The 27,455-nt window shown below is 38.0% G+C and overlaps 1 protein-coding gene and 1 pseudogene across 8 annotated transcripts in view; one reads left to right on the top strand and one right to left on the bottom strand.

The window, feature by feature from the left end:
• The window catches only part of CD55 (CD55 molecule (Cromer blood group)), a 34,621-nt gene extending 9,093 nt beyond the window's left edge, over nt 1–25,528 (bottom strand). For 2 of the 7 annotated variants that reach the window (XM_081225504.1, XM_081225505.1), the window contains exons 1-8: nt 25,223–25,526; nt 24,216–24,398; nt 22,614–22,805; nt 22,123–22,222; nt 20,094–20,179; nt 16,125–16,313; nt 10,953–11,687; nt 7,365–7,385 (exon numbers count right to left, since the gene is read on the bottom strand). In XM_081225504.1, coding sequence (XP_081081630.1) covers nt 7,365–7,385; nt 10,953–11,687; nt 16,125–16,313; nt 20,094–20,179; nt 22,123–22,222; nt 22,614–22,805; nt 24,216–24,398; nt 25,223–25,325 — 1,609 coding nt within the window. In that variant the 5' untranslated portion in view covers nt 25,326–25,526. Of the gene's footprint in view, nt 1–5,879; nt 5,924–6,383; nt 7,386–10,952; nt 11,688–16,124; nt 16,314–20,093; nt 20,180–22,122; nt 22,223–22,613; nt 22,806–24,215; nt 24,399–25,222 lie in introns of those variants that run through there. The other 5 variants (XM_081225506.1, XM_081225508.1, XM_081225503.1 and 2 more) reach the window with 5 other exon arrangements.
• On the top strand, nt 20,198–21,128 carry LOC308612797 (DNA-directed RNA polymerase II subunit RPB11-like; annotated as a pseudogene). Its single transcript has one exon. The product of its transcript is annotated as a DNA-directed RNA polymerase II subunit RPB11-like (transcript).
• Nucleotides 25,529–27,455: the final 1,927 nt, after the last annotated feature.

The following is a 27,455-nucleotide window of genomic DNA, read 5'->3' as shown; positions in this document are numbered from 1 at the left end:
AGACAGAAAAACACACAGCAGGAGAAGGAGCAAGATAAAAACCCACCAGACCTAACAAATGAAGAGGTAATAGGCAGTCTACCTGAAAAAGAATTCAGAATAATGATGGTAAAGATGATCCAAGATTCTATTTCCCAGATCCAAAATCTTGGAAATAGAATAGACAAAATGCAAGAAACAGTTAACAAGGATCTAGAAGAACTAAAGATGAATCAAGCATCGATTAAAAACACAATACATGAAATAAAAAATAATCTAGATGGGATCAATAGCAGAATAACTGAGGCAGAAGAACGGATAAGTGAGGTGGAAGATAAAATAGTGGAAATAACTGCTGCAGAGCAAAATAAAGAAAAAAGAATGAAAAGAACAGAGGACAGTCTCAGAGACCTCTGGGACAACATTAAACGCACCAACATTCGAATTATAGGGGTTCCAGAAGAAGAAGAGAAAAAGAAAGGGACTGAGAAAATATTTGAAGAGATTATAGTTGAAAACTTCCCTAATATGGGAAAGGAAATAGTTAATCAAGTCCAGGAGGCACAGAGAGTCCCATACAGAATAAATCCAAGGAGAAATACGCCAAGACACATATTAATCAAACTGTCAAAAATTAAACACAAAGAAATCATATTAAAAGCAGCAAGGCAAAAACAACAAATAACACACAAGGGAATCCCCATCAGGATAACAGCTGATCTCTCAGCAGAAACTCTACAAGCCAGAAGGGAGTGGCAGGACATAATTAAAGTGATGAAAGAGAAAAACCTGCAACCAAGATTACTCTACCCAGCAAGGATCTCATTCAGATTTGATGGAGAAATTAAAACGTTTGCAGACAAGCAAAAGCTGAGAGAGTTCAGCACCACCAAACCAGCTTTACAAGAAATGCTAAAGGAACTTCTCTAGGCAAGAAACACAACGAAGGAAAAGACCTACAATAACGAACCCAAAACAATTAAGAAAATGGGAACAGGAACATACATATCGATAATTACCTTAAATGTAAATGGACTAAATGCTCCCACCAAAAGACACAGATTGGCTGAATGGATACAAAAACAAGACCCATATATATGCTGTCTACAAGAGACCCACTTCAGACCTAGAGACACATACAGACTGAAAGTAAGGGGATGGAAAAAGATATTCCATGCAAATGGAAACCAAAAGAAAGCTGGAGTAGCAATTCTCATATCAGACAAAATAGACTTTAAAATAAAGACTACTAGAAGAGACAAAGAAGGACAATACATAATGATCAAGGGATCGATCCAAGAAGAAGATATAACAATTGTAAATATTTATGCACCAAACATAGGAGCACCTCAATACATAAGGCAAATACTAACAGCCATAAAAGGAGAAATCGACAGTAACACAATCATAGTAGGAGACTTTAACACCCCACTTTCACCAATGGACAGATCTTCCAAAATGAAAATAAATAAGGAAACACAAGCTTTAAATGATACATTAAACAAGATGGACTTAATTGATATTTATAGGACATTCCATCCAAAAACAACAGAATACACATTTTTCTCAAGTGCTCATGGAACATTCTCCAGGATAGATCATATCTTGGGTCACAAATCAAGCCTTGGTAAACTTAAGAAAATTGAAATTGTATCAAGTATCTTTTCTGACCACAATGCTATGAGACTAGATATCAATTACAGGAAAAGAGCTGTAAAAAAATACAAACACATGGAGGCTAAACAATACACTACTAAATAACGAAGTGATAACTGAAGAAATCAAAGAGGAAATTAAAAAATACCTAGAAACAAATGACAATGGAGACACGACGACCCAAAACCTATGGGATGCAGCAAAAGCAGTTCTAAGAGGGAAGTTTATAGCAATACAATCCCACATTAAGAAACAGGAAACATCTCGAATAAACAACCTAACCTTGCACCTAAAGCAATTAGAGAAAGAAGAACAAAAACATCCCAAAGTTAGCAGAAGGAAAGAAATCATAAAAATCAGATCAGAAATAAATGAAAAAGAAATGAAGGAAACGATAGCAAAGATCAATAAAACTAAAAGCTGGTTCTTTGAGAAGATAAACAAAATTGATAAACCATTAGCCAGACTCATCAAAAAAAAAGGGAGAAGACTCAAATCAATAGAATTAGAAATGAAAAAGGAGAAGTAACAACTGACACTGCAGAAACACAAAAGATCATGAGAGATTACTATAAGCAACTCTATGCCCATAAAATGGACAACCTGGAAGAGATGGACAAATTCTTAGAAATGCACAAACTGCCAAGACTGACGCAGGAAGAAATAGAAAATATGAATAGACCTATCACAAGCACTGAAATTGAAACTGTGATTAAAAATCTTCCATCAAACAAAAGCCCAGGACCAGATGGCTTCACAGGCGAATTCTATCAAACATTTAGAGAAGAGCTAACACCCATCCTTCTCAAACTGTTCCAAACAATATCAGAAGAAGGAACACTCCCAAACTCATTCTACGAGGCCACCATCACCTTGATACCAAAACCAGGCAAGGATGTCACAAAGAAAGAAAACTACAGGCCAATATCACTGATGAACATAGATGCAAAAATCCTCAACAAAATACTAGCAAACAGAATCCAACAGCACATTAAAAGGATCATACACCATGATCAAGTGGGGTTTATTCCAGGAATGCAAGGATTCTTCAATATACGCAAATCAATCAATGTGATACACCATATTAACAAGTTGAAGGAGAAAAACCATATGATCATCTCAATAGATGCAGAGAAAGCTTTCGACAAAATTCAACACCCATTTATGATAAAAACCTTGCAGAAAGTAGGCATAGAGGGAACTTTCCTCAACATAATAAAGGCCATATATGACAAACCCACAGCCAACATTGTCCTCAATGGTGAAAAACTGAAACCATTTCCACTAAGATCAGGAACAAGACAAGGCTGCCCACTCTCACCACTCTTATTCAACATAGTTTTGGAAGTTTTAGCCACAGCAATCAGAGAAGAAAAGGAAATAAAAGGAATCCAAATTGGAAAAGAAGAAGTAAAGCTGTCACTGTTTGCAGATGACATGATACTATACATAGAGAATCCTAAAGGTGCTACCAGAAAACTACGAGAGTTAATCAGTGAATTTGGTAAAGTAGCAGGATACAAAATTAATGCACAGAAATCTCTGGCATTCCTGTACACTAATGATGAAAAATCTGAAAATGAAATCAAGAAAACACTCCCATTTACCATTGCAACAAAAAGAATAAAATATCTAGGAATAAACCTACCTAAGGAGACAAAAGACCTGTATGCAGAAAATTATAAGACACTGATGAAAGAAATTAAAGATGATACAAATAGATGGAGAGATATACCATGCTCCTGGATTGGAAGAATCAATAGTGTGAAAATGACTCTACTACCCAAAGCAATCTACAGATTCAATGCAATCCCTATCAAACTACCACTGGCATTTTTCACAGAACTAGAACAAAAAATTTCAAAATTTGTTTGGAGAAACAAAAGACCCCGAATAGCCAAAGCAATCTTGAGAACGAAAAACGGAGCTGGAGGAATCAGGCTCCCTGACTTCAGACTATACGACAAAGCTACAGTAATCAAGACAGTGTGGTACTGGCATAAAAACAGAAAGATAGATCAGTGGATCAGGATAGAAAGCCCAGAGATAAACCCACGCACATATGGCCAACTTATCTTTGATAAAGGAGGCAGGAATGTACAGTGGAGAAAGGACAGCCTCTTCAATAAGTGGTGCTGGGAAAACTGGACAGGGACATGTAAAAGTTTGAGATTAGATCATTCCCTAACACCATACACAAAAATAAGCTCAAAATGGATTAAAGACTTAAATGTAAGGCCAGAAACTATCAAACTCTTAGAGGAAAACATAGGCAGAACACTCTATGACATAAATCACAGCAAGATCCTTTTGGACCCACCTCCTAGAGAAATGGAAATAAAAACAAAGATAAACAAATGGGACCTAATGAAACTTCAAAGCTTTTGCACAGCAAAGGAAACCATAAACAAGACCAAAAGACAACCCTCAGAATGGGAGAAAATATTTGCAAATGAAGCAACTGACAAAGGATTAATCTCCAAAATTTATAAACAGCTCATGCAGCTCAATAGCAAAAAAACAAACAACCCAATCCAAAAATGGGCAGAAGACTTAAATAGGCATTTCTCCAAAGAAGATATACAGACTGCCAACAAACACATGAAAGAATGCTCAACATCATTAATCATTAGAGAAATGCAAATCAAAACTACAATGAGATATCATCTCACACCAGTCAGAATGGCCATCATCAAGAAATCTAGAAACAATAAATGCTGGAGAGGGTGTGGAGAAAAGGGAACACTCTTGCACTGCTGGTGGGAATGTGAATTGGTACAGCCACTATGGAGAACAGTATGGAGGTTCCTTAAAAAACTACAAATAGAACTACCATATGACCCAGCAATCCCACTACTAGGAATATACCCTGAGAAAACCATAATTCCAAAAGAGACATGTACCAAAATGTTCATTGCAGCTCTATTCACAATAGCCCGGAGCTGGAAACAACCTAAGTGTCCATCATCGGATGAATGGATAAAGAAGATGTGGCACATATATACAATGGAATATTACTCAGCCATAAAGAGAAACGAAACTGAGCTATTTGTAATGAGGTGGATAGACCTAGAGTCTGTCATACAGAGTGAAGTAAGTCAGAAAGAGAAAGACAAATACCGTATGCTAACACATATATACGGAATTTAAAAAAAAAATGTCATGAAGAACCTAGGGGTAAAACGGGAATAAAGACACAGACCTACTTGAGAATGGACTTGTGGATATGGGGAGGGGGAAGGGTAAACTGTGACAAAGCGAAAGAGAGGCATGGACATATATACACTACCAAACGTAAGGTAGATAGATAGTGGGAAGCAGCCGCAGAGCACAGGGAGATCAGCTCGGTGCTTTGTGACCGCCTGGAGGGGTGGGATGGGGAGGGTGGGAGGGAGGGAGATGCATGAGGGAAGGGATGTGGGAACAGATGTATATGTATGACTGATTCACTTTGTTATAAAGCAGAAACTAATAAAAAAAAATTTTTAGCACTATGCTAGTAGTTTTCACATCCGTTATCTCATTAAGCTTCCAAGACTTTAAATAGGAATCATTATCACCATCTCATAAATGAGAAAATTGGGAGTCAGAGAGATTAAGTAAATCACTTGGGTTGAATTATTACTAAATGGAAAAAAAAATCCAAAAGACGATTGAAACCAAGGTCTGACTGACTCCAAAACACAAGTCTTCCTTCTATATGACACTGTTGACAAAAACAAAAACAAAAACCCCACAACTGGGCTTCCCTGGTGGCGCAGTGGTTGAGAGTCTGCCTGCTGATGCAGGGGACGCGGGTTCATGCCCCGGTCCGGGAAGATCCCACATGCCGCGAAGCGGCTGGGCCCGTGAGCTATGGCTGCTGGGCCTGCGCGTCCGGAGCCTGTGCTCTGCAACAGGAGAGGCCACAAAAGTGAGAGGCCCGCGTACTGCCAAGAAAAAAAATAAATAAATAAACCCACAACTATATAGAGCATGTATTCTCAATGGGGTTGGTATCATCCCTAGACGGGAAAAAAAAAAATCTCACTTTTTTATGTATAAAGTACAAATGTGTATACAGTACATAAATAGATTTATATTACATCTGTAGTATTACTATTTCATAGGGATGATTAAGAAAAAATGCCTTAAAAGCTCCATGAGGGGGAGAGGGTAATAATGAAAAAAAAATTTTTTTGAAAAACACTGATACAGAACCAACAGAGAATAGCTTTAAAAGTCAAAATGCAGGCTTCACTTACAGAGCAGATAAGAAAGTTCTGGGAAGAGTCGTCAGTCTCTACTTCTTAGCAGAATTAAATAGGAAAAATATTAAATACTTGCAAAGTTCTAATATCATTTGTATCATTCATTGCACTGCAGTGTAATCAATAAAAGAAATTTCCTTGCTATATAGTTTATCTTTAAAATGAGAAAAGTGACCTCATTCACAGAATATATTTAAGAAGTAAAAATATCAATAATTTTCAGGTTTATATTTTACAAGTATAGGATCCTAAAGGAAAATATTGTCATATGTCTGATATAAGAGGGAAGGAGTTCCTCTTTATTTTTGAGCACATGTTGGAATTAAAACTAACCCTAAGGGAAGGTTTCTGGGAAAACACACAGTATACACTTAAAGAATTTCAGAGAAAATAATAAGCACCTCAAACCTTCATTGAATGCTACTAAGCTTTAAGAAAAAGCTCACCTATTAAAATTTTAAGCTCATCTATTAAAAATGTCATCAAATCATTAAATCATGAGATTTTCATTTAGAATACATTTATTTTTATTTAAAATATAGAATGAACAAAGTGAATTCCAACTGTTGGAATCTTTCAAGATAAATCTTTTAGCTTAAAAGAGGTTCATTTAAAATATAAAAACTATAATAAATAACAATAAAAATAATAAAACAAGTACCTGCTTTCAGTTTTATAGTCCCTTGGCTAATTCATGCATGCATAAGATAGGAGACTTCAGCTTATTAACACATAAATCAAAACATTCACTTTTTAATATTTTCCATTAGACATTACTTATCAATATATGCCTATTTAGCTGTATTGCTTCTTAACAAACATTTCTTTTACCATCTTCTTTAGGAGTTTATTAATCTTCTTGTTAATGCATAACATCAAGTAATTTATTTACGAACAAGAAAAGGACTAGACCAAATGGTAGAAGAAACTGTAACAGGTATGTTTTTGGCCTCATGCCTATAGCAACAGAATACTTTTTAAAGATAACTTTAAACCATTGACAGGGAAGGGAAAATGAAGAGGATATAACCAAAGGTAAGACTCTTTGTTTTACTTGGGATAAGACAGACATCTAGAAATGGTCAAGGAGTAGTTTATGATTAATTATAAAATACTTGAGGATAGAAACTGTATTGATAGCTCTCTCCTCTTGTGGTTCTTTAGCCACTAGAATGAGATGTATTGAGACAATGGGCACACAATAATACTTGATCAATTGGCCAAATGATTTGAAGTTGTCCTAAAATTACCTTGGAACAAGAACATGGTGGGGAATACTTGGGAACATACCAAGTACCTGATGGTAATACAAAACACATCGATAAAATGCATTTACCTGTTTTCTCTTTGGCACCCATAAACACTGTATTTTAATAGTATTCCTAAGACACTTAAAAGACAATATACTTTTCCAGGAACATAGATTACACATCCGAAAGCGAGGACAAGTTGTGTTAACTGCCAGAGAGCCACACTTACCCGATGCAATGATGCTAGCAACTAAAGGAAAAAAAAAAACAAGCAAAGAATTACAAAACTAAAAATATTTTAAAGTCACTGATTTGCTAGCAATTTAACAAATATATAAATTTATCAACAACTGTACTTGAAAGTTCAAAAGTAACTCAGATTTTCATAACTAAAAGAAATAATTGTAAATAAATTGGTGAAAACAATTATACATTATTAACTTAATCAAGTAACATATATAGCAGTGCTATCTCTATTAAACAGAGTCAACACTATAAACATAAAATATGATAAAGAGTTATTGAATACTGAAACAAACACCATGTAAATTTGGTTGTATGACTTGATGGCAAGTCAAGGTTATTGTAAGGATTAATACTAAAAAATGGAAGGTGCATGGTACATGACACTATGGAACACAGTAAGTAGTAGCTACTATTATTTTTTCAATAAGAGCAAAAAAAGTAAATAATATTTAAAGGGTAAATTAATTGTATATGAGAGAAATTTGATCCCAAATATTTGTTTGCATTTTTATCATAATAATTGACTTAGGCTTAGGTTAAATTTGTTAAATTATCTTGTATTCTTGCAGAAAAAAATATTTCAACAAAGTTAGTTCTATAACAAATTTATATAAGGTGAAACTTGTTTCTCTTTGCCTTGCCCTATTAAAAATTGGATGTATTCAACCTAAAACTTTTAGGCCCAGAGATGCCATAAAATTTTAAGAAGTCAGTAACCACATATGTGTTAAAATTAATGAACTGAATCTAAATATATCAATATAAGCCACAAAAGCAATGTTGAGTGCAAAAAGTCAAGTTAGGTAATGAAATATATGGCATACTGTTTAAATTATAAAAAATATACAAAACAATAATATGTACAAAATAATAATATGTACGGTGACGTACATGTAGCATAAGAACAAAAACAGAGGGGAAGCTTGCACAATGAGGTATTACCTCACACCAGTCACAATGGCCATCATCAAAAATTCTACAAACGATAAATGCTGGAGAGGGTGTGGAGAAAAGGGAACCCTTCTACACTGTTGGTGGGAATGTAAATTGGTACAGCCACTCTGGAGAACAGTATGGAAGTTCCTTAAAAAACTAAAAACAGAGTTACCATATGATCCAGCAATCCTGGGTATAGATCCAGAAAAGATGAAAACTCTAATTCGAAAAGATACATGCACCCCAATGTTCACTGCAGCACTATTTGCAGCCAAGACATGGAAGCAGCCTAAATGTCCATCAAAAGATGGATGGATAAAGAAGATGTGGTACATATATATAATGGAATATTACTCAGCCATAAAAAGAAGGAAATAATGCCATTTTCAGCAATATGGATGGACCTAGAGATTGTCATACTGAGTGAAGTAAATCAGACAGAAAAAGAGAACTATCGCATGATATCACTTACATGTGGAATCTAAAAAAATGATACAAATGAACTTATTTACAAAACAGAAACAAACTCACAGACTTAGAACATAAAATTTATGGTTACCAAAGGGGAAAGGTTGGGGGGGAGGGATAAATTAGGAAGTTGGGATTAACATATACACACTACTATATATAAAATAGATAATCAACAAGGACCTACTGTATAGCACAGGGAACTCTACTCAATAATCTATAATAACCTATATGGGAAAAGAATCTGAAAAAGAATAGATATATGTATATATATAACTGAATCACTTTGCTGTACACCTGAAACTAACACAACACTGTAAATCAACTATACCCCAATAAAATAAAAATTTTTTAGAAACAATAATATATACTACTTATAGTGACATACATGTAGCATAAGAATAAAAACACAGAGAGGAAGCTTGCAGTGATTGCCTTAGAGCAAGAGAAGTGGGAGCAGGGAAATGTGCAAGGAAACTTTAACAGTAAGATTTGTAATGTTTAAGTTCCTAAAAATATTCAGGTAATGGCAAAATAGGCCTCAAGATAACCATTATTAAATGTATGAAATCATTATGAAAGTATGGTCATAATGTATAAAACACGATTCTAAAAGCACAACTATCTGATGCCACTGAATAGTGATCAAAAGCAGGCAGGTTCTGTGACAAACCATAAAGGAAAAGAATATGAAAAAACATACATATGTATATGTATATATACATATACATATATATATATATACATATATATATAAAAAACTGAGTCACTTTGCTGTACAGAAGAAATTAACACAACATTGTAAGTCAACTATACTTCAATAAAATTTTTTTTAAGAAAGAAGGCAGGAATTCAAGTTCCCCTTTTAAAGAGGGGAACTAAATGGAGTGAGAGTTTGTGTATTTGTGGGTATTTGGTCTTTTACCTAAAGGAATTAAGAAACATACAAAGGAAATTTCAACAATAACACCTGTAATGTTTTAAGTTCTTAAAGATTCTGGGTAATGGCCAAATGAACTTGATCATGGCAATTATGAAATCTGGACAAAATATTAAAAAAATCAACAATAACAATGATTTGAAGGCATGGAAGAGCAAACTAACTCAGACAGAAACTAATCAAAGCTGAAGAGCTCAGGCAGGGCTTAAGCTGCAGGGAGTGAGATTTGCATGGATGCTGCAGGGGGAAATCCCTAGGCCACTTGGTGCAGGGAGCAGAAAGCCACAGTCACACTGGTTGGAGAAGTCAGAGAATAGAGTTCAGAATCAACAGGGCATCTGGAAAGTGAGGGGCTGCTGATGCTCTATTTCTTGACATATGTGGTGGTTATACCAATATTTGCTTTAGAAAAGTTATTAAGCCTTATATGTATATTTTACACAGTTTTCTGTGTGTTGACGTCAATGAAAAATTAAAATAATTTGAAAAATTATCTCTTGGCTCAGTCCTATTGAGATTTTCCAAAAAACTAAACAAACAAAAAACACATATCTCTATTAGAGAACAAGAATGTCTATTAATATAGCTGTACATTAAGCAAGTTGTAAAACAAGAAGACATCCGGGTGGTCTGAAACAGCATTAATTAGTAAGAGGGGTTTCATTCACTCAAGAGGTTTTTCTGAAATCTACAGCATATTTTACTCTGCTTACATGAAAACTGTCATTTAAAGAGTTAATGTGAACTATTTCAAAGAACTCTGTTTTTAATTACTTAGAAGATACTATTAAGGTGCTTTACCAAATTAGCAACTCTAGGGAATCTGGAGAGTTCCTTTAGCATGCTTGAAGGATGGGTCTCTGTCAATGAATCAGACCCGGAAATAAACCTTAAGGATTATACATATTTGGTTCTTTGAGGGGTCTTGAGGAATTCAGTGACTCCCTAAAGCTAACATAAAAAACAAAATTTCTTCACCGATCTTAATTTAGCATTGCTTTTATGGAGCCACAACATTTTTCTATATTACTGCAAAATGCTTCTTTCTTAAAGGTGTGCCTAGCACAATCCAAGTCTGCCTCTGAAGAAAGTCAGAACATCAGTATGAAGAAACTCTGCCTACAATAAACCAGAATCTATTTAATTTTATAATCCCAATCAATTTGAAATTTCCACCATAGCACATAAAATCCATACTTGGAAACCTGAACAGAGTAGTCAACTGACCTGAAGGAGAGCTTCCTCCTCCTTTAGGTGTGCTTGTTGCATGAAAACGTGTGGTTGCCCTGGGAACAGCTGGACTCCTTGTTGCTGTAACATGAGTAGAGGTCAATCTTTGTGTTGCATGGAGACTCTTGGTCACTGGGGTATGTACAGCAGTGGACTTTTGTGTTGCTCTAAGATTCTGTGTAAGTGAAGATTTTGCCGTGGTGAATCTTTGGGTTGGTGGTGTGGCCTGTGATGCAGAAGCATTTGCCATGATAGGATTCTGAACTGCTGTAGAGACAGTGTTTGATATGAGGGAATTTTGGGCTGTTGTGGCTGAATCATTTGCTGTGGAAGGTTTCTGAGGAGCTGATGAGACTTCTGTAGCTGGAACATTTACAGTGGTGGGTTTCTGAGAAACTAGTGGGGACTTTGTAGCTGAAGAATTTATTTTGATGAGTTTCTGAGGAGTTGATGGGGCTTCTGTAGCTGAAACTTCTACAGTGGTGGGTTTCTGAGGGGTTGGTGGGGCTTCTGTAGCTGAAACCTTTACAGTGGTGGGTTTCTGAGGAGTTGGTGGGGCTTCTGTACCTGAAACATTTACAGTGGGGGATTTCTGAGGAGTTGGTGGGACCTTTGTAGCTGGTGCATTCACTGTGGTGGATTTCTGAGGAGATGATGGGGCTTTGGTAGCTGGAACATGTACTCTGGTGGGTTTCTGAACTGCTGGTGTGACTTTGTAAATTTGAAAGGTTTCTGTGGAGGAAAAACGTTATTTAAAAAATTAGCTAAATAATGCTGTCCAAGTTAAAATTTAGGAACCAATTGTTTGCTCTATGACTCTTCCCTTTCCCCACAAACAACTAAATATGATTTTTAGGAAACCAAGTATTCTCATGTATTTCCCAAAGAACTAAAATGTTATATTGTCTTTGCTTTGAAATAAATTATACCTTTAGGCAACTAAAGTGAATTTACACCCAAGTGGTGTTGAGGTTCTTAAAACTGTTTTCTGTGTGAAAAAGGAAACCAAAGTCAGAGTTGGCAGTGATCTCATTCTGTGACACACCCCAAATAAAGATAGTTTTTCTCATAAATTGTCTTCTTTCCCTCATGCCAAGACCAAAGAACAGCAGGCTGCAATCTTGAACCAACAAAGATAATCACAATATAGTTACTTTTTCCAAAGCTTTCAGGACATGTTAGTGACCTTGGGAACTTGTTTTGTTTCACTTATTTTTTAAAGCAATAAATTCAATTAGAATAAAATAACTCCCTTTTTCTCCTCTTGTGTTGGTTACCAACTTTACATAGGTTAGTTTAGTTCCTCTTTGGATTTTAGGTGAGATAATAAATATCTGGAGTGCAAATTCTGTGAAGATCCTATTCTGAGAGTCACAAATCTAACATTAAAATTTTAGGCCTTCAGTGCCTGTTTGATTTTGGGTTGCTTATGCAATCTCCATCATAAGGCAGTACTGAGCAGTGCCTAAGCCTGTTTGACCACATACTAGAGACTGTTGTCAATTTCTCTAAGCTTGTTTTCTCATTTGTAAAATGAGAATTGAAAACAATGTCTCTTAGTGCTTTTATCATTGCTTTAAGTTGCCAAAGTTTTGCTATGAGGTGCCTGGAAGTGGTTTTGGTTTTATTCTGCTTAGAGTCTTGAGAGCTTTTGGAATCTGTTGGTTGATGTATTTCATCAGTTTGGGAAAATTCTCAGTCATTATCTCTTAGAGTATTTCTTCTGCTTCTCTCCCTCTCTCTCTCTCTCCCCTCTTTTTTATCATATGTTAGAAGAGTTTAACACGTCTCAAATATCTCTTAAATTTGATCTATATTTTACATTCATTTTTCTCTTTGTTCTTCAGTTTTAATTAACCTTTCTTCCAGTTCCCAATACTGTCTCCTGCTACATCCAAATCACTGTTAAACCTATCTGTTGTGCTCTTAATTTTAAATATTATATTTTCCCACTGCAGAATGTCTATTTTACACCATTTTTATAGATTCCAATTCTCTGTTGAAGTTCTCTATTTATCTTTTCCGTTAGTATCTTTTTTTTTTTTTTTTTTTGGCGGTACGCGGGCCTCTCACTGTTGTGGCCTCTCCCGTTGTGGAGCACAGGCTCCGGAGGCGCAGGCTCAGCGGCCATGGCTCACGGGCCCAGCCGCTCCGCGGCATGTGGGATCTTCCCGGACTGGGGCACGAACTCGTGTCCCCTGCATCGGCAGGCGGACTCTCAACCACTGCGCCACCAGGGAAGCCCCCGTTAGTATCTTAAATACATTAAACACTTATTTTAAAGTCCTTGTCTGCTGACCTAATTATCCAGATCTTTTTTATTTGATTTTCATTTCTCCTAATTTGGTTATAATTTCTTGCTTCTTTCCATATCTAATAATTTTTTATTATATGCCATATAATTCAGATGATATGATCCACCAAAGGGAGGGTCTCCTTTTCTAATAGGCAGATGGGTTTGAAGTGATCACATCCTCAGCCTATGAGGGACTCAGCCTATGAAGGACTGATTCTGTAAGACTCAGTCTACTTCTGCTCTTGTCTCTGCTCCTTGGAAGTGGACCTTCTGGGTTTTGGATTTGACAGCCTGGTGGATCTTTGTTTCCTCATCCCTGAGAGACTGCAGGAGAGCCAGGTCTGTCCTTCAGCAGTGTCCCAGTCCAGCAACGTAGCCTCCTTCCCCACACAGCTTCAAAATGAGCTTAAATGTCGTAAGGAGGACACTGGCTGTATGCTTGATACAAGCCTCTTCCTGTGATGGGTTTGTTGTCCAAATACCATAAGGTTCAGGGAGATCTCATTTTGTACTTTGGAAGTTTGGGGTCTAGCTCCCCAGTCTCACCTGCACTCCCAGAAATCAGCAAATGGCTCTTGGGAAAAACTGGGTCAGCATTTGAGGACTTCCAATTTCCAGTGCTTTATCCTAGCTCACCACAACTATTGAAAGCTTTGCTAGAGTCTCTCTTTCCTGGCAATGGTCTTTTATCTGGGTCAAGATGGATCCTCAGCCCAGATGGGCCTTAGAATGGTTTGCCTTCACTCCCTACCCCCAGGAATTTTAGTTCATTCAGCACTAGCTGTTCCCCTGATGGAACAACCTATGCCTTTAAAATATGATTAAAAAAAAAAAATCTACCCAGGTTTTGCAGTCATTGTCATGGGAGCACTGGCCTGCCATGACTTCCTTGGGCATTGCCATAGAGTTGTAAGCTCTAAATAACTGATGATTTAATAAAACAGGGGAAAGTAAATATGAAGTGGATCAAAAGGCTAAATTTTAAAATATCAAAATTTACCCACAATTAAATGAATTCAACAATTAAATGAAATTTTCACCACTTATACTATCACATCTCCATATCACAATAACCATTTTCATTAACAGTGCAGAGAATAAAAATACAATATTGGTGGGACAGTAAATTGGTACAGTTTCTTTGGAAACAATATTGTTAATGTTTCAAATGTTTAGATGCATATACCTTTGATACAGTAATTACACTGCAAGGAACTTATTGTAAAAAATGTACTTGCACACATGTACAATGAACAGACATACAATAACATTTACTGTAGCACCTTTTGTAAAATATTTTTTTAAAAAACTAGAAAACTAAATTCCCTTCAATAGGAGACTGCTTAAATAAATAATATATCCATACAATGAATATGATTTAAAAAAAGAAATATGTGGGGCTTCCCTGGTGGCGCAGTGGTTGAGAGTCCGCCTGCCGATGCAGGGGGCCCGGGTTTATGCCCTGGTCTGGGAAGATCCCATTTGCCTCGGAGCAGTTGGGCCCGTGAGCCATGGCCGCTGAGCCTGCGCATCCAGAGCCTGTGCTCCGCAACGGGAGAGGCCACAACAGTGAGAGGCCCGCGTACCGCAAAAAAAAAAAAAAGAAATATGTATATGTATATTTATTTTCTAGAAAAAAACACAAAAATTTGTAAACAGTGGCTACTTCTGAGAGTAAGACTAGAGGAGACTTTTACTTCTCATTTTATACAATCATCGGCATGGTTTTAATATTACTTCACTATATTTATGTATACCATTTATATGAAAAAACTATTATTAACAAGCAATAGTACTTAAAAATTCATGCTAATAGAATTCAAGTATAATTATAAAAGTAGTATTTGCTTGAATTATATTGGCATTCAAATATGACACTGCTTAAATAAATGCCACCTCCTGGTCCTGTGCAATGTTATAATTCAGCTTCATTGATCTTCTAAATATCTTTTCAAAAATATACTTAAAAAGCAGTTCTAAAGATTCTGAGAGTACAGCCTAAGTATCAAAAAGCACTGAGGGAAGAAGAGGTCTAAAAAGATGAAGAACAGAGCATTCTCAATAAGAGATAAATTCTGGAGGCAGAAAACATATAATATAATTCAATGAAGTCAACATGTAGGCAAGAGTTTCTCTTCGTTGTCACAACATATATATATATATATATATATATATATATATTTTTTTTTTTTTTTTTTTTTTTTGCAGTATGCGGGCCTCTCACTGTTGTGGCCTCTCCCGTTGCAGAGCACAGGCTCCGGATGCGCAGGCTCAGTGGCCATGGCTCACGGGCCTAGCCACTCCGCGGCACATGGAATCTTCCCAGACCAGGGCACGAACCCGTGTCCCCTGCATTGGCAGGTGGACTCTCAACCACTGCGCAACCAGGGAAGCCCTGTCACAACATATATAATCATTATCTAGATCCCTTAGTTCAATGTAAGATTCTCTCCCAATTAAATAAAATAAACCATTTTATACACTCTTTGTATAAACAAAGAGATATCTATATTAACTTACTGAAAGTAACATGGTAAGAAACAGCAAATTTAAGCTAATTCACTAAAAACATGAGACATATAATGTGTATGTGTATGTGTGTGTGTGTGTGTGTGTGTATATTCATAAAGGTCATGTGTGTATTTATTTATTTATATGTTACCATATGTTCTCCACATCAGTGGTTCGTCCTTTTTGGAAGTCATAGACCCCTTGTAGAGTCTGATGAAAAACTGTATCACCCAGAAACATGCAAATACGCACATGTACAACATTTTACATTCATTTCTCAGGGAGTTCATAGATTCTCAGATGCCCATATATAGACCTAAGGGCAAGAATAAATCAGAAATATAACTCTGCAAACTGATTACCTTTGCATTCAGGTGGGGGGCCACTCCACTCTCCTTGGTCATCTTTTACAGTACAATTGATAGAGCTCTCTCCATGCAGGGTGAAGCCTTTCATACATTTATATGTTACAGATTGTCTATATGCATAACTGTTTTGTTTCTTTTCAATCATTCCATGGTCAATTTCTGGTGGTTCTGGACATAAAATTTCTTTAAAAAAATCCCAACATATTTTAAATTAATTAAACTGGCAAAGTATTTTTATAAACAAGTAAAACTAAAATTTGTTAAAGATTTTATTTACAGAAAAAAACTTATTCTTCTAAATTAAGCATTTCATCTCAGAGGTGAAATGAAAGCAGGGCAGAGATTTCCATCTAGGGAGTAAATGGACTTGAGTTTAAACCTAAGATGTACCCTTCTTCTTAGAGCAGAGAAGAGGGCTCTGCTTTTCATTCCAAGGAGAAAAGATGCCAAATGAAAGGAGTTGGGAATGTTAAGTGGCAAGCTTGGGAAACAGGAATTTTGGATAGAGCAAAAGATTTTAAATGTCAGGTTTAGACTTTGACTTTCAGGGTAAAATTTTTTAAGCATGTGTTAACTCTTGGCCTTTTATTTAAAGTAAATCTTACTGAGCAGCTGAATTTGTAAGGCAAATACAAGCAGAGTATTGCTTGTTATATTATAGAAAGAAGCCTCTCCCTCGCAGTTGCCCTGATAAAAAATTCAATGGTTCCACATTCTCTGGAGCCATGAAGTTGTTTTTCTTTCTTTCTTTCTCTTTTTTTTTTTTTTTAAGCAGGAAAGCAATGTGATCACATGTGAACATCAAATTATATTACACAAATACTCTTAAGTACCCAGAGAATACTAGCAATTTACGAATTACTTTTAGGCCATTGATCAAAGCAAGGAACAAGAACAAGTTAATCTGATTTACACTGGGCTGGGTGGGCGATGACAACACATATTACCATCAGTTCAGTTCCAACATTTTCTGAGCACCTAATACATACCGGGCATTGTTCTATAAATAGAAGTGCAAAACCGAATAAGATACAGTTCCTCTGTCTTAAAATACAGTGGAAAAAGACATTCAAAGAGATCATTTCAATACAAAATGGTGAGGATTATCACAAAAGCATGCACAGTGGTGTGGAAAGAGAGAAGAGGGACAGTTAACCAGCCTGGGGGGTCAGGGAAAGCTTCTAGGAGAACTACAAGAGCGGACCCTTAAGAAAAAAAAAAAAAAAACTAAGCAAAAAAGGGGCTGAAGGACATTCCAGGAAGAGGCACAAGGAATGATGGGAGGGCATGAAGAAGTCTGAGGTATCTGGACAACTACAGAAGTTTGCAAAGGATGAGTGCAAGACATAAGCATGGAGAAGCAGGTAGACCATGTCTAGCCTTGAACACTATATGAAGGAGTTTAGACTTTGTACACAATGAGGAGACACTAATAAGCTTTAAGAAGGAAAGAGACAAGTCACATTCGTGTTTTAGATGGATCACTAGGTAGAGGATAGATGAAACATTAATGGAGTGTAAGAATGGAGGCTGGAGGTCACTGCAATCAGTATCACTTTTGAACTCGAGCAAATGGGACTCCTGCCTTAGCTCCCACAGCTTAAAAGGCCATGCTCTGGCCCTCCGCTGGCTGTGCCTCTCTCTACTAGACGGGGAATCTGCAGGGCTGAGGGGGTATGTTCAATGAGAGCTCCTCCCCCACCCCATTCTAAATCATGCTCCAGGAACTGGCAGCCAGAACTCCCTGTGCCAACACCCCTTTCAAGTCTTCTCCTGGCCCATATTCTTGAGGATGGTCTATACTGTGGATGTGTTCACCTTTAGGCCAAAGTTCAATGGAGTGGGGATAAGGGTTACAGGGGACGTGACTTGGGTGTGTAGGCCGAGCTATCCATTTACACGCATCAGAGACCCCTCACAGTGCAAGAAGGGGGAGCTGACTTGAGAAAGGCTGGGTCTTAGGCCAGCGACTTCCATGTATACCCTTGTCCTGGACCCTGAAAACGTTAGGGGTGGCCCTTATCGCAATAGTCCAGACAAGGGATAATAAACTATATTAAAAGTGTTATAGGTGGAAGATAAAACACAGGTTTGAGAAATAGATCAAGGAGTAAAGGAAAATGATTTAGTGATTAGAAGTGAGAAGATAAAGAGAGGGGCCCGGGACGACAGATATTATATAGCACGGATTGATTCCAGGCTAGCATGTACTAGCAGTCTACTAAAATTATTTTTGAAAAAAAAATATTGGCAGAGAGAGAGGAAAGCAGATCTTTCTGATACTGAGGCTTTGTTCAGAGGTGAGCAACTATCACTCTTGATTGATGTATAACCAAGGATAATTTTTGAATATGTCCATTGTTCCTTCGGTCTTTATATCCACACCTCCATATCCACATCCACACATGGACATCAGTGCTGTCTCATGCGTTGATAGAGGCCAGGGCTGCATACTTGAGGTAAAACAGCTCATTGCTTAAGAATTTATACTTTCCACTTGATGTTTTTGGTACTGTCAAAACAGAAAAGTTATGTGGAAAATCAACCCTAGGAGAAGTAGGGCTTTAATAGGGATAACTGAAGACACTGGGGTTGCTGAGGAAAAAGGGCTCTTTCCTGCAGGGTTCAGATGTCAGTGGTTGCTGAGTTGCAGAGACAGATAAAAGAATCAAAGAGGAAAATATGAACATCAGGATGTTCACCACAGAGTTGAAGATACCAGACAGAGAGTAGGACCTGGCCTAGCCGTGGGCAAGCACAAAAAGAGAGTGGGTTTGCAGTGCAAAAGCTCTTCTATGCTGGAATATGTGCTTGGTGTCCACATTTCTGATACTCATGACAGCAATTGCTTGTAAAGATATTGGCCTCAACTGGGAAACCGCTTGTTCAGGCTTTGTGACAAGTTGTTGCCTCTGTTAGAAAAAAATATGGTCCAGCCCCTGCTTGCTTTCCATATTTGGTTCAGTATCATTTACAGCATCCCTTACTGGATGGTGGAAATAGGAAAGGTGATGGTGGGTTGTAATGATGGATATTTGAAAATAATAATGAGAAAAAGGGAGAAATAGTAGCTATGGGAGGGCAGGGTGCCAGATGGGTGTGGCTGGAGTAAACTCCTGGTTGGCAAGGCTTCATTTTATTTGTCTTCATATCAGTTGACCCCACACATTCCCTACCATAGAGTGTCAGTCAATAAATGCTTGATAAATTACACTGCATCTACTCTAGTTTCCTGCTCCTAATAACCCCCAAAACTTTCACTTAGCAATAATTTTAATGACAATGAGAGAAATAAAGCCTACTTTTTATCAATTTTCAGGAGACATATGTCTCTAATGCACATACATTTAACTTGATATATCCATTTAGGAAATTATCTCCGTGTCCTATTCCCCCCTTGAGAAGATAAGATTTTCCAAGTGCAGAAACCATACTTCTTCTTTATTATATAAGGTTATTTCTCTAATGATAAAAAAATATATACCACACTTTAAAACACTTCTACATAACTACCTCAGTTAATAATCCTTAAAGGAACACATAGGTAACACTAGGTGTTAGAAGACTTATGGGTTTGAAATCAAGAGATCGGGGTTAAATGCCTTCTTTTGCCACTTATTTTGGCATACAGGATCAAGTCATACAGACCCTCTGATCAATAGTATTTTAATCCATAAAATTAAAAATTATGGGGGGAAAAACCATATCTATTTTACTTGACTCTTAGAAGGAATGGTAAGATGACCAAGCACAATATAAACCTTAGTATTTTTTAATCCTTTATCCACACAGTTAATAAATTAAGAAGCATTACTAATAGAGATCTTTAAATTACATAAAACACACACACATTGGAAGGTGAGGGTACAAATACATACTGTGGGTTATTCTTAAGGAGCAGAAAGCAATTTATTATTAATTATTCAGTCCCACACCTGAGTGCTTAGAATTTTTCAGTCTAACCTTGGCATTCTGGAAACGGGTCACTCCACTCAACAGTATTTCCCGCAAGAGAACAGTAACTAGAAGTTGCACCAACTAATTTGTACCTAAAACAATGAGGGAAGAAAAAAAATTAAGTTCCATTCACACATATTTGACTTCCCTTAAATTCTCCAGAATATCATCTTAAAATATTTATGACACCAGTAAATAGAGACAAAACAATAGTTGATAAAAGTCCATGTGGCAGTTTAAAGGAAAAGAAAAAATTCTATCTAAAAGGGTGACATTAAAGAATAAAAAAGGGCGTCTTTGGAGGCGGCTGCAACGCTAGGATGAACGCCCCTCTCACCTTCGAGTCCTTCTCGCTCTTTGAGGGCGAAAAGAAGATCACCATTAACAAGGACACCAAGGTACCCAGTGCCTGTTTGTTCACCGTCAACAAGGAAGACCACTCTAGGAAACATCATTAAATCGCAGCTGCTGATGGACCCACAGGTGCTGTTTGCTGGCTACAAAGCACACCCCTCCCCCCACCTTGGAACACAAGATCATCATCCGCATGCAGAGGGACTACAGCCCCCAGGAGGCCTTCACCAATGCCATCACAGACCTCATTAGTGAGCTCTCCCTGCTGGAAGAGCGATTCTGGGTGGCCATTAAAGACAAGCAAGAAGGAATTGTGTACTGGGCCGCACCCGGCCCTTTTCCAGGCACCAGGTGGACAAGAGAACTTCTTCCAGCTGTAGGCCTCGTTGTAGAAATTCCAGTGAGCCCCTCACCCCCGACACCGATGTGTCCTGTGCATAGTTTTATCTTCCTAATAAAATATGGCAGGAAAAGACCCAGCTGTGACTTCAAAGCAAATGGACCATCAGTTCAGTGGAGGTTGTGGACCTGTTCCAAAGCCACTCAGGGGCCTCATTTCAGGACTGGCCCAGAGACCCAGATTTCTGTCTGAGAAGGTGGCAGGAACAAACTCATTCTGGACAAAACCTGGGAACCTGGGGCTGCCAGGCAGCGTCTCAAGCAGAAGGAAACTGAAAACCCATGTGCTTCCAGGAGTCTCTGCTCTAGAAGCTTCAGCTGCCAGGCCTGCCTCCCAGCAGCTCTCCCCAGGCTTCTCTTACATAGTAGAGTTTAATAAAAATATTCACTGACTAAAAAGAAAAAAAAAAGTATAAGACAGGCAAAATATTTTTGATTTGGATAGGGCACATGTTAGAAAATAGTAAGGTGTTTTAAAACATTTTTAAAAGATACAGATGCTTAAATATTTTATATTTCTGACTTCTAAAAGATCACTACAGACACCATAGAATAATAGAATGTACTTCTATTTAAAGGGTTCAAAGTACCCCCAGATTTAATATTAATGATATTAGTGATCCAAACATCTATGTTTAGTACAGGAGACAAGTGATAATGATAGTTTTATAAAGAACAGGGATACACACACAGAATAAAATATCATAATTCAATTTGCAGATATTAAATGAGAGAATGAGTATAAAGGTTTTAGAAGCACCTGAGACACTGACAATACTCAGTGAGTAAGTTCCTTTTCCTTGCATAGAGAACTTATAAAAGATCTTAGGTCAGAATGATATTTTCACACTAGGAATAATTGTTTTTAATCCATGATATTTTATAACAGATTGTTCGCATATAGAAAAAACAAACGCAAATTCATTATTTAGGTAAAGAATGGTTTCATATTTAACACTGAAAGGATTTAATCTCTCCGAGGATCATCAACTTATCACAAGTATTTTCCTATACATATCACACTTAAAATTTTATAATGAATCACATATGTACTGAAATCTAACCATTGAGAGAATTTTGGTGGTATTATAAGAACTCTTCCTTTCTTGCCCCATTTTACTAAATTTAACTGTGATGAGCTCATGATAAAGATCTTTGAACAGAGGGGTGGTTTTATTGCTACTAGCTTGTAAACACTGGCTACAAATCTAAAAGCTTCCATCTTAAATCCTAATTTGTTTTTCCATTTGTTAAATATAGTGTTTCATATACCCAAACTTACCCTGTATTACATGAAAAATGGATGGACGATCCAAATAATAGGTCATGTGGTATAGTGACATAACCATTTTTTATTTCTCTAGGGTTAGCACATGATTTTTCTAGAAGAGAATACAAATTGATTTTTTAAATTAAATTATCAGGCACATCTATGTAAATTCATCATCTGAACCATTGATATTACTTATCCTTAGACTATTTAAATCGTACCTTCATTTTATCAGTTTCAAGAAAGCAACATATTTAGACTATACACTATTTGATTTTAGGTAACCTTAAACTAATTAAATGTGAAATCAGTGAGTAAAGTAATATTTCTAGCTCACAGGTATTTAGTTTCCCTAATTTAAAATAAAATGGTTCCAATGGTTCATTTAAGAATCATTCTAAATAATAACATGTACACATAGACTTCCACTGTGAGTGAAGGAAGAAACACTATTTTCCCCAAACACCATATGATTAAGAATAGTCTTTAAAAATTATACTCACTTTTACAAAATTCATCAGGTTTGGACCACGTAAAATTCTGAAGGCAAGTTAGATTTCCTGAGAGAGAATGGTCCCTTATGTAACCCAAACGGCAATCATATTCTACAGTGGAACCTTCTGGGAAATAATTCTGTTTGGTATAAGACTTTTTGAGAGATGCAAAAAGTAGCCTGGTTGGAACATCACAGCTACCTAAAAGTATTAACGAAAGCAACAACAAAAAAATTAATATCACTTTATTTTATAACCTATGTTTATTTATCTAGTCCTAGATCACTCCTTTTTCTATACTTCTTTGTACATATTTGGTATTTATATTAATGTCACTATGGCATTGACAGTGTATCAAGCATATTCACATATAAATTTTCATTTCCTAGTTACTAGAGGCCTGTGAAATAGATCTGGTACATAGAAGTCACTATGCCCACAATTTAGAAAATATAACTCATTTAAGTTGCCTGGCATAGTTCTGGAACTGACTCAATTAATGCCAGTTCCCTTACCCTGCCCCATGTAGCACAGGGGTAGATAAGATCTGGTATTTCCAGATCCCTGGGCTAGTGTCCTGCACAACGATAATAGTTAACAATAATAGCTAATATTTATTGAGTGCTTCTAAATGTTTTATACATATAAACTCATTTAATCCTCAGAACAACCTATGGGGACAAGGATCAGATGAGCCAATGATGTACCTAAAAGTATTTACAAACTGTAAGCATCCAGGCAAACGTGAATTTATAGTGGCACGGTATAGTGGAAGGGGCACTGGATTTATAGTCAAAAGACTCAAGTTTCCACCCTGGCTCTCCTGCATAAGGGAGCTCCTGGTCTCAAGGAAGTTGTTTAACTGGGGGCTGCTTTCTCAACTGTAAAATGTGGATAAGTCCCTAACTAACTTCAGGGAGTTGTCGGAAGGATTAGATGAAGTACTATATGCAGAAGAGTTATAAACTCTAAAACATGATACATGTGCAAAGACTTATGTACTTCAACCTCCTGCCTTGTATCATGGGTAGATAAAAAGTTAAAGCTGATCTCACACCCGATTTCAAAAAATACTTGTGGCAGTTTCTATCTTTACTGTAGCTTCCATTGCTCCAAATTGTTCAAAGGCAGGAATCAAGTCTTACCTTTATCTTTACTTGTATATGTCAAAGTTAATCTAGGGCTATTCCTATAATGATGGATTTTGAGATAAAAATTGAGAATTTTTAAAAATATCACTACAGAGTTGTATTGGGTAAGTCCTACTTTACAAAATGAAATTTAAGAAAACAGAGGATCTCTGTTATGTGTCTCAAGGTAATTGCCAAACGTAGTTATATATAATTTACTCCCTAAACAGTACCTATTGTTTATTTTTGCTATTAATCAGTTCAAGAGTTACAGTGTTAAGGGGGAAAATTAACGAAGGGCAGGGCCCATTCCAGAAGGCAATGCCGTCAATTAGCTAGATTGTGAAGTGCCAAAAGGTATACCCTGGTGATTAATAATGCTAGAAAACTATCTATTACCAGTCACTCCAAACAGGGATAAAATTAAACTTAAGAAACATTCCATTCCCATAACTTTTCTAAAATGAAATGAAAAACTTACGATTACAAAATTCTGCAACCTCTGACCATTTATTATTCAGACAGACCACTGAGTCTGCCTTGCCAGGAACTTTTACAAAGCCTTCGTTGCATTTGTATGTTACTGTGCTTTGTTCGGGAAAACTTGTAAGAGCTCCCAAAGCTGGTTGGGCATTAGGTACATCTGGGGGAAAGCTGCAGTCACCTAGGGAGGAAAAAACAGAACTGAAGGAAATACCACTTTTCAATTCATTGCAGCATTCCTTTCCCAAGACGAATAAGGGAAGCAGCAATGGCTTTCTATGCCCACATAACATTTCCATCCAATGCTCAGCTGACATACCGAGAACTTGTTAGGCTTCCTGTCTGTCAATTAATTCAAAACTAAAATAGTCGAAAATAAATTCCTGCCTTTCGTTATCTAATATATACATATACATATATACATATATATATACACACACACATATATATATACACATATGTATATATATAAAATATATATAGTGCTTTAGACTTTCCCGTACATACTGTTGCTAGGCACACAATAAAGACAGACGCCCCCTTGGAACTTTACACCTGGAGGAGACGACGCGCAAACTTGTAGCGCCACGTCTGTACACGACTGGACCCTGTTGAGAGGTGAGAGTGGTCAACTATTTGGCCTTCCACCCTTAAGGAGATGCTGAAGATTCAGTCTATTCGAGCCCTACCTTTTGGCTTCCGGGTGTTTGCTCCCTCTACCCTCCACGCCTCACTCCTAAAACCCTGCCAGCTGGGGTCCAGCACAGCAAGCTTCCTAACTGCCGGCTAGCAGCGGAGAGCCTCTTCCCGTCCCCAGGGATCATGCCAGTAGGAGCGCTGATCCTTAAATGTAGAGGATTACGGGAGCAATCAGGGATGCCGACATTCCTCAGCGACCCTGCTCAGCCGACTTTCCGGTTGCTGTAGAGACGGGCCTTGCCCTTCCCACACTGCCTAAAGGTTTAGCCTGAGGGGTGGGGTGGGGGGTCCCCGACCCCCACTCACCCGACGCAGCCGGAGGACGCAGGAGCAGCAGCAGCAGCAGCGGCGGAGCCAGCCCGCCCAGTAGGCGCAGCACAACGGGGGCGCTCCGCCGCGCGGGACTCATGACGAGCAGGGACAGGGATCCGGCGTCGGGGCTCCGCGGTCTCTGAGGTTAAGACCAAGCAGGCTCGAGCCAGGAGCTGGAAGTAGGAGCAGCGCCCGGTAGTTCTGCAGTTCGAGTTAAATTAGCGCCTTGGGCGGGGCCAGGGCCCTGAATCTCCAAAAGAGATGGGTGGGGTAGGGCTTTGCTCACACCAGGTGCTGGGCCGGGAAAGGGCAGGGGCTCCATCGTCGCTGGCCTCTGGGGACCCAAGCAGAGGAAAGAGGGATCCTGGACAAGGAGAGGAGCTCTCCGGCGCTGGACACTGGTGGGGCGGGGTGGGGGTGGGGGGCCTGCAGTGAGCCGCCAAGTGGAAATGTAAATATCTGCTTTCTTAAGTAAACAAAAAAATGGGGGGAACGGAAGAGGGAGCAGGATGGTTAAGTGGCGCAGGCTTTGCTCCCCTGGAATCTGAATTAGTTTAAGTGGAAATTAAGCGCACTTGAGTGCTGCAAAGCTGAGCTGTATGTGCGGTGGGTTTTGAGTTTGCTCCCGGAGCAAATTGAAAGTGGTATTTCCTTCAGTTCTGCTTTTTCCTCCCACCAGGGACGCGGTGTCTTCAACTAGGAGGTCTGTCAAATGCCAACAAGAGGATGGGAGAATAAAAACCACAGTGTGTTGTCTCCTAGGAAACTCTGTAATACGAAAACAGCAAGTGGGAAACCACCCCAGAAAACAGGTCAAGAAACACAGCAGGGAGTGAACATTGTTTTTACCATGTTTGCATGAGAATCGCTTTCGTCTCCAGGGTTCTCCTTATATATCAAGGACACCTCTTGAATTCTACTTAGGGACTATTTTAGTGTGACTGCAGATAGAAAGTCACCATCTGTGGAGTATGTGTGTGTGTCGAGACGGGAGAAAAATGACAAAACAAAAACTGGGCACCAGAAAGCTAAATGGTAGGATGGTGGATTTTAAGAGGAAGGTTTGTTAGAAGACCTTAAGTATATGCCAGGGGTTTGCCAGGCTGGCCACACCTTAGAATCACATGGGGTGGGGGGTGTGTGTGGGGGTGTTTCTAAAATCCAGATGTTCAAGCTACACCTGACAAGTTAAATTAGAATCTCTGGAGATAGGACCCGGCATCAGGATTATTTAAAGCACTCCAGGTAATTCTACTTTGCAGCCAGGCTGGGAACCACAGAGCTATATGGTGCTGGTCAGAGTGAAGATCCACCCAGCCCAGGACTGTCTCTGTCAAAAACACTAAAGGACATTGATGAGAAGGCCACTTACTCATCTTCAAGGAGAGTAACTCAAAGTACATGTTTCCCTTAAGTAATTTACCTGATCTGGTTAGCAGAGTCCTAGCCTAGGTTTCCTATGCCCTCAAACACTTTACCTAATTAAATGGAATCCCTGACTTGGAATTATGCCTGGTTCCACAGACCAGCTGTGGAATCCATGCCTCCTATCCTTCCCAAAATGCTTTCTGATCACTCTTTATTGGTTTGTATGAACTTTATAAAGAGGAAAACAACAGTTTTGACAACAGCATTTTCTCTAACTCATGCTTACTGTACTGAACGGGAACCTTGTGTCACCCAGTGCTGGAACCAGTCCTGTATGGATTCCAGGAAAGGAACTCCTGTAGGCTTTCATGACCTATCAGTATTAAAGCATTCTAGAGTTTAGAAGGGGGGTAGGGGAGGTGCTTTTAAAACCATCTAATATGATCTTCTTATTTGATATTAAAACACCTTATTTTTACTCCCATAATTGACATAAAAACACAAAGTATATCAGGGATCAGCGGTGTTTTAGAAGTAATACCAGGTCTTCATTTATTCTTCCAAAGAGCCTCCCATGACCTTAACTACCACTCCCTTCTGCCACACCATCATAGGCAGGTAGTGTACATTCCTGCTTGAGCTCATAGAATTGGTGTGAAAGGCAAGGTGGCATCATAAAAATAGTTGAAGGTCAAGTCCAGTTATGGAACTGTTAGAAGACTTCACTTTGAGGCCTAAGACTTAACTTAGAGCTAAGTTTTTATTAAGTGAATATAATAGCTTTTTATCCGAAGAAAACAATGAGGTCTGCAAAAAAAAAAAAAAAAAAAATTATGTCTCTCATCCAGCTTAGCCACAC

Source organism: Mesoplodon bidens, assembly GCF_964165515.1.
Source record: "Mesoplodon bidens genome assembly, chromosome: 2".
In the NCBI taxonomy this organism is placed as follows: domain Eukaryota; kingdom Metazoa; phylum Chordata; class Mammalia; order Artiodactyla; family Ziphiidae; genus Mesoplodon; species Mesoplodon bidens.
This window is presented reverse-complemented; position numbering and strand designations above follow the sequence as displayed.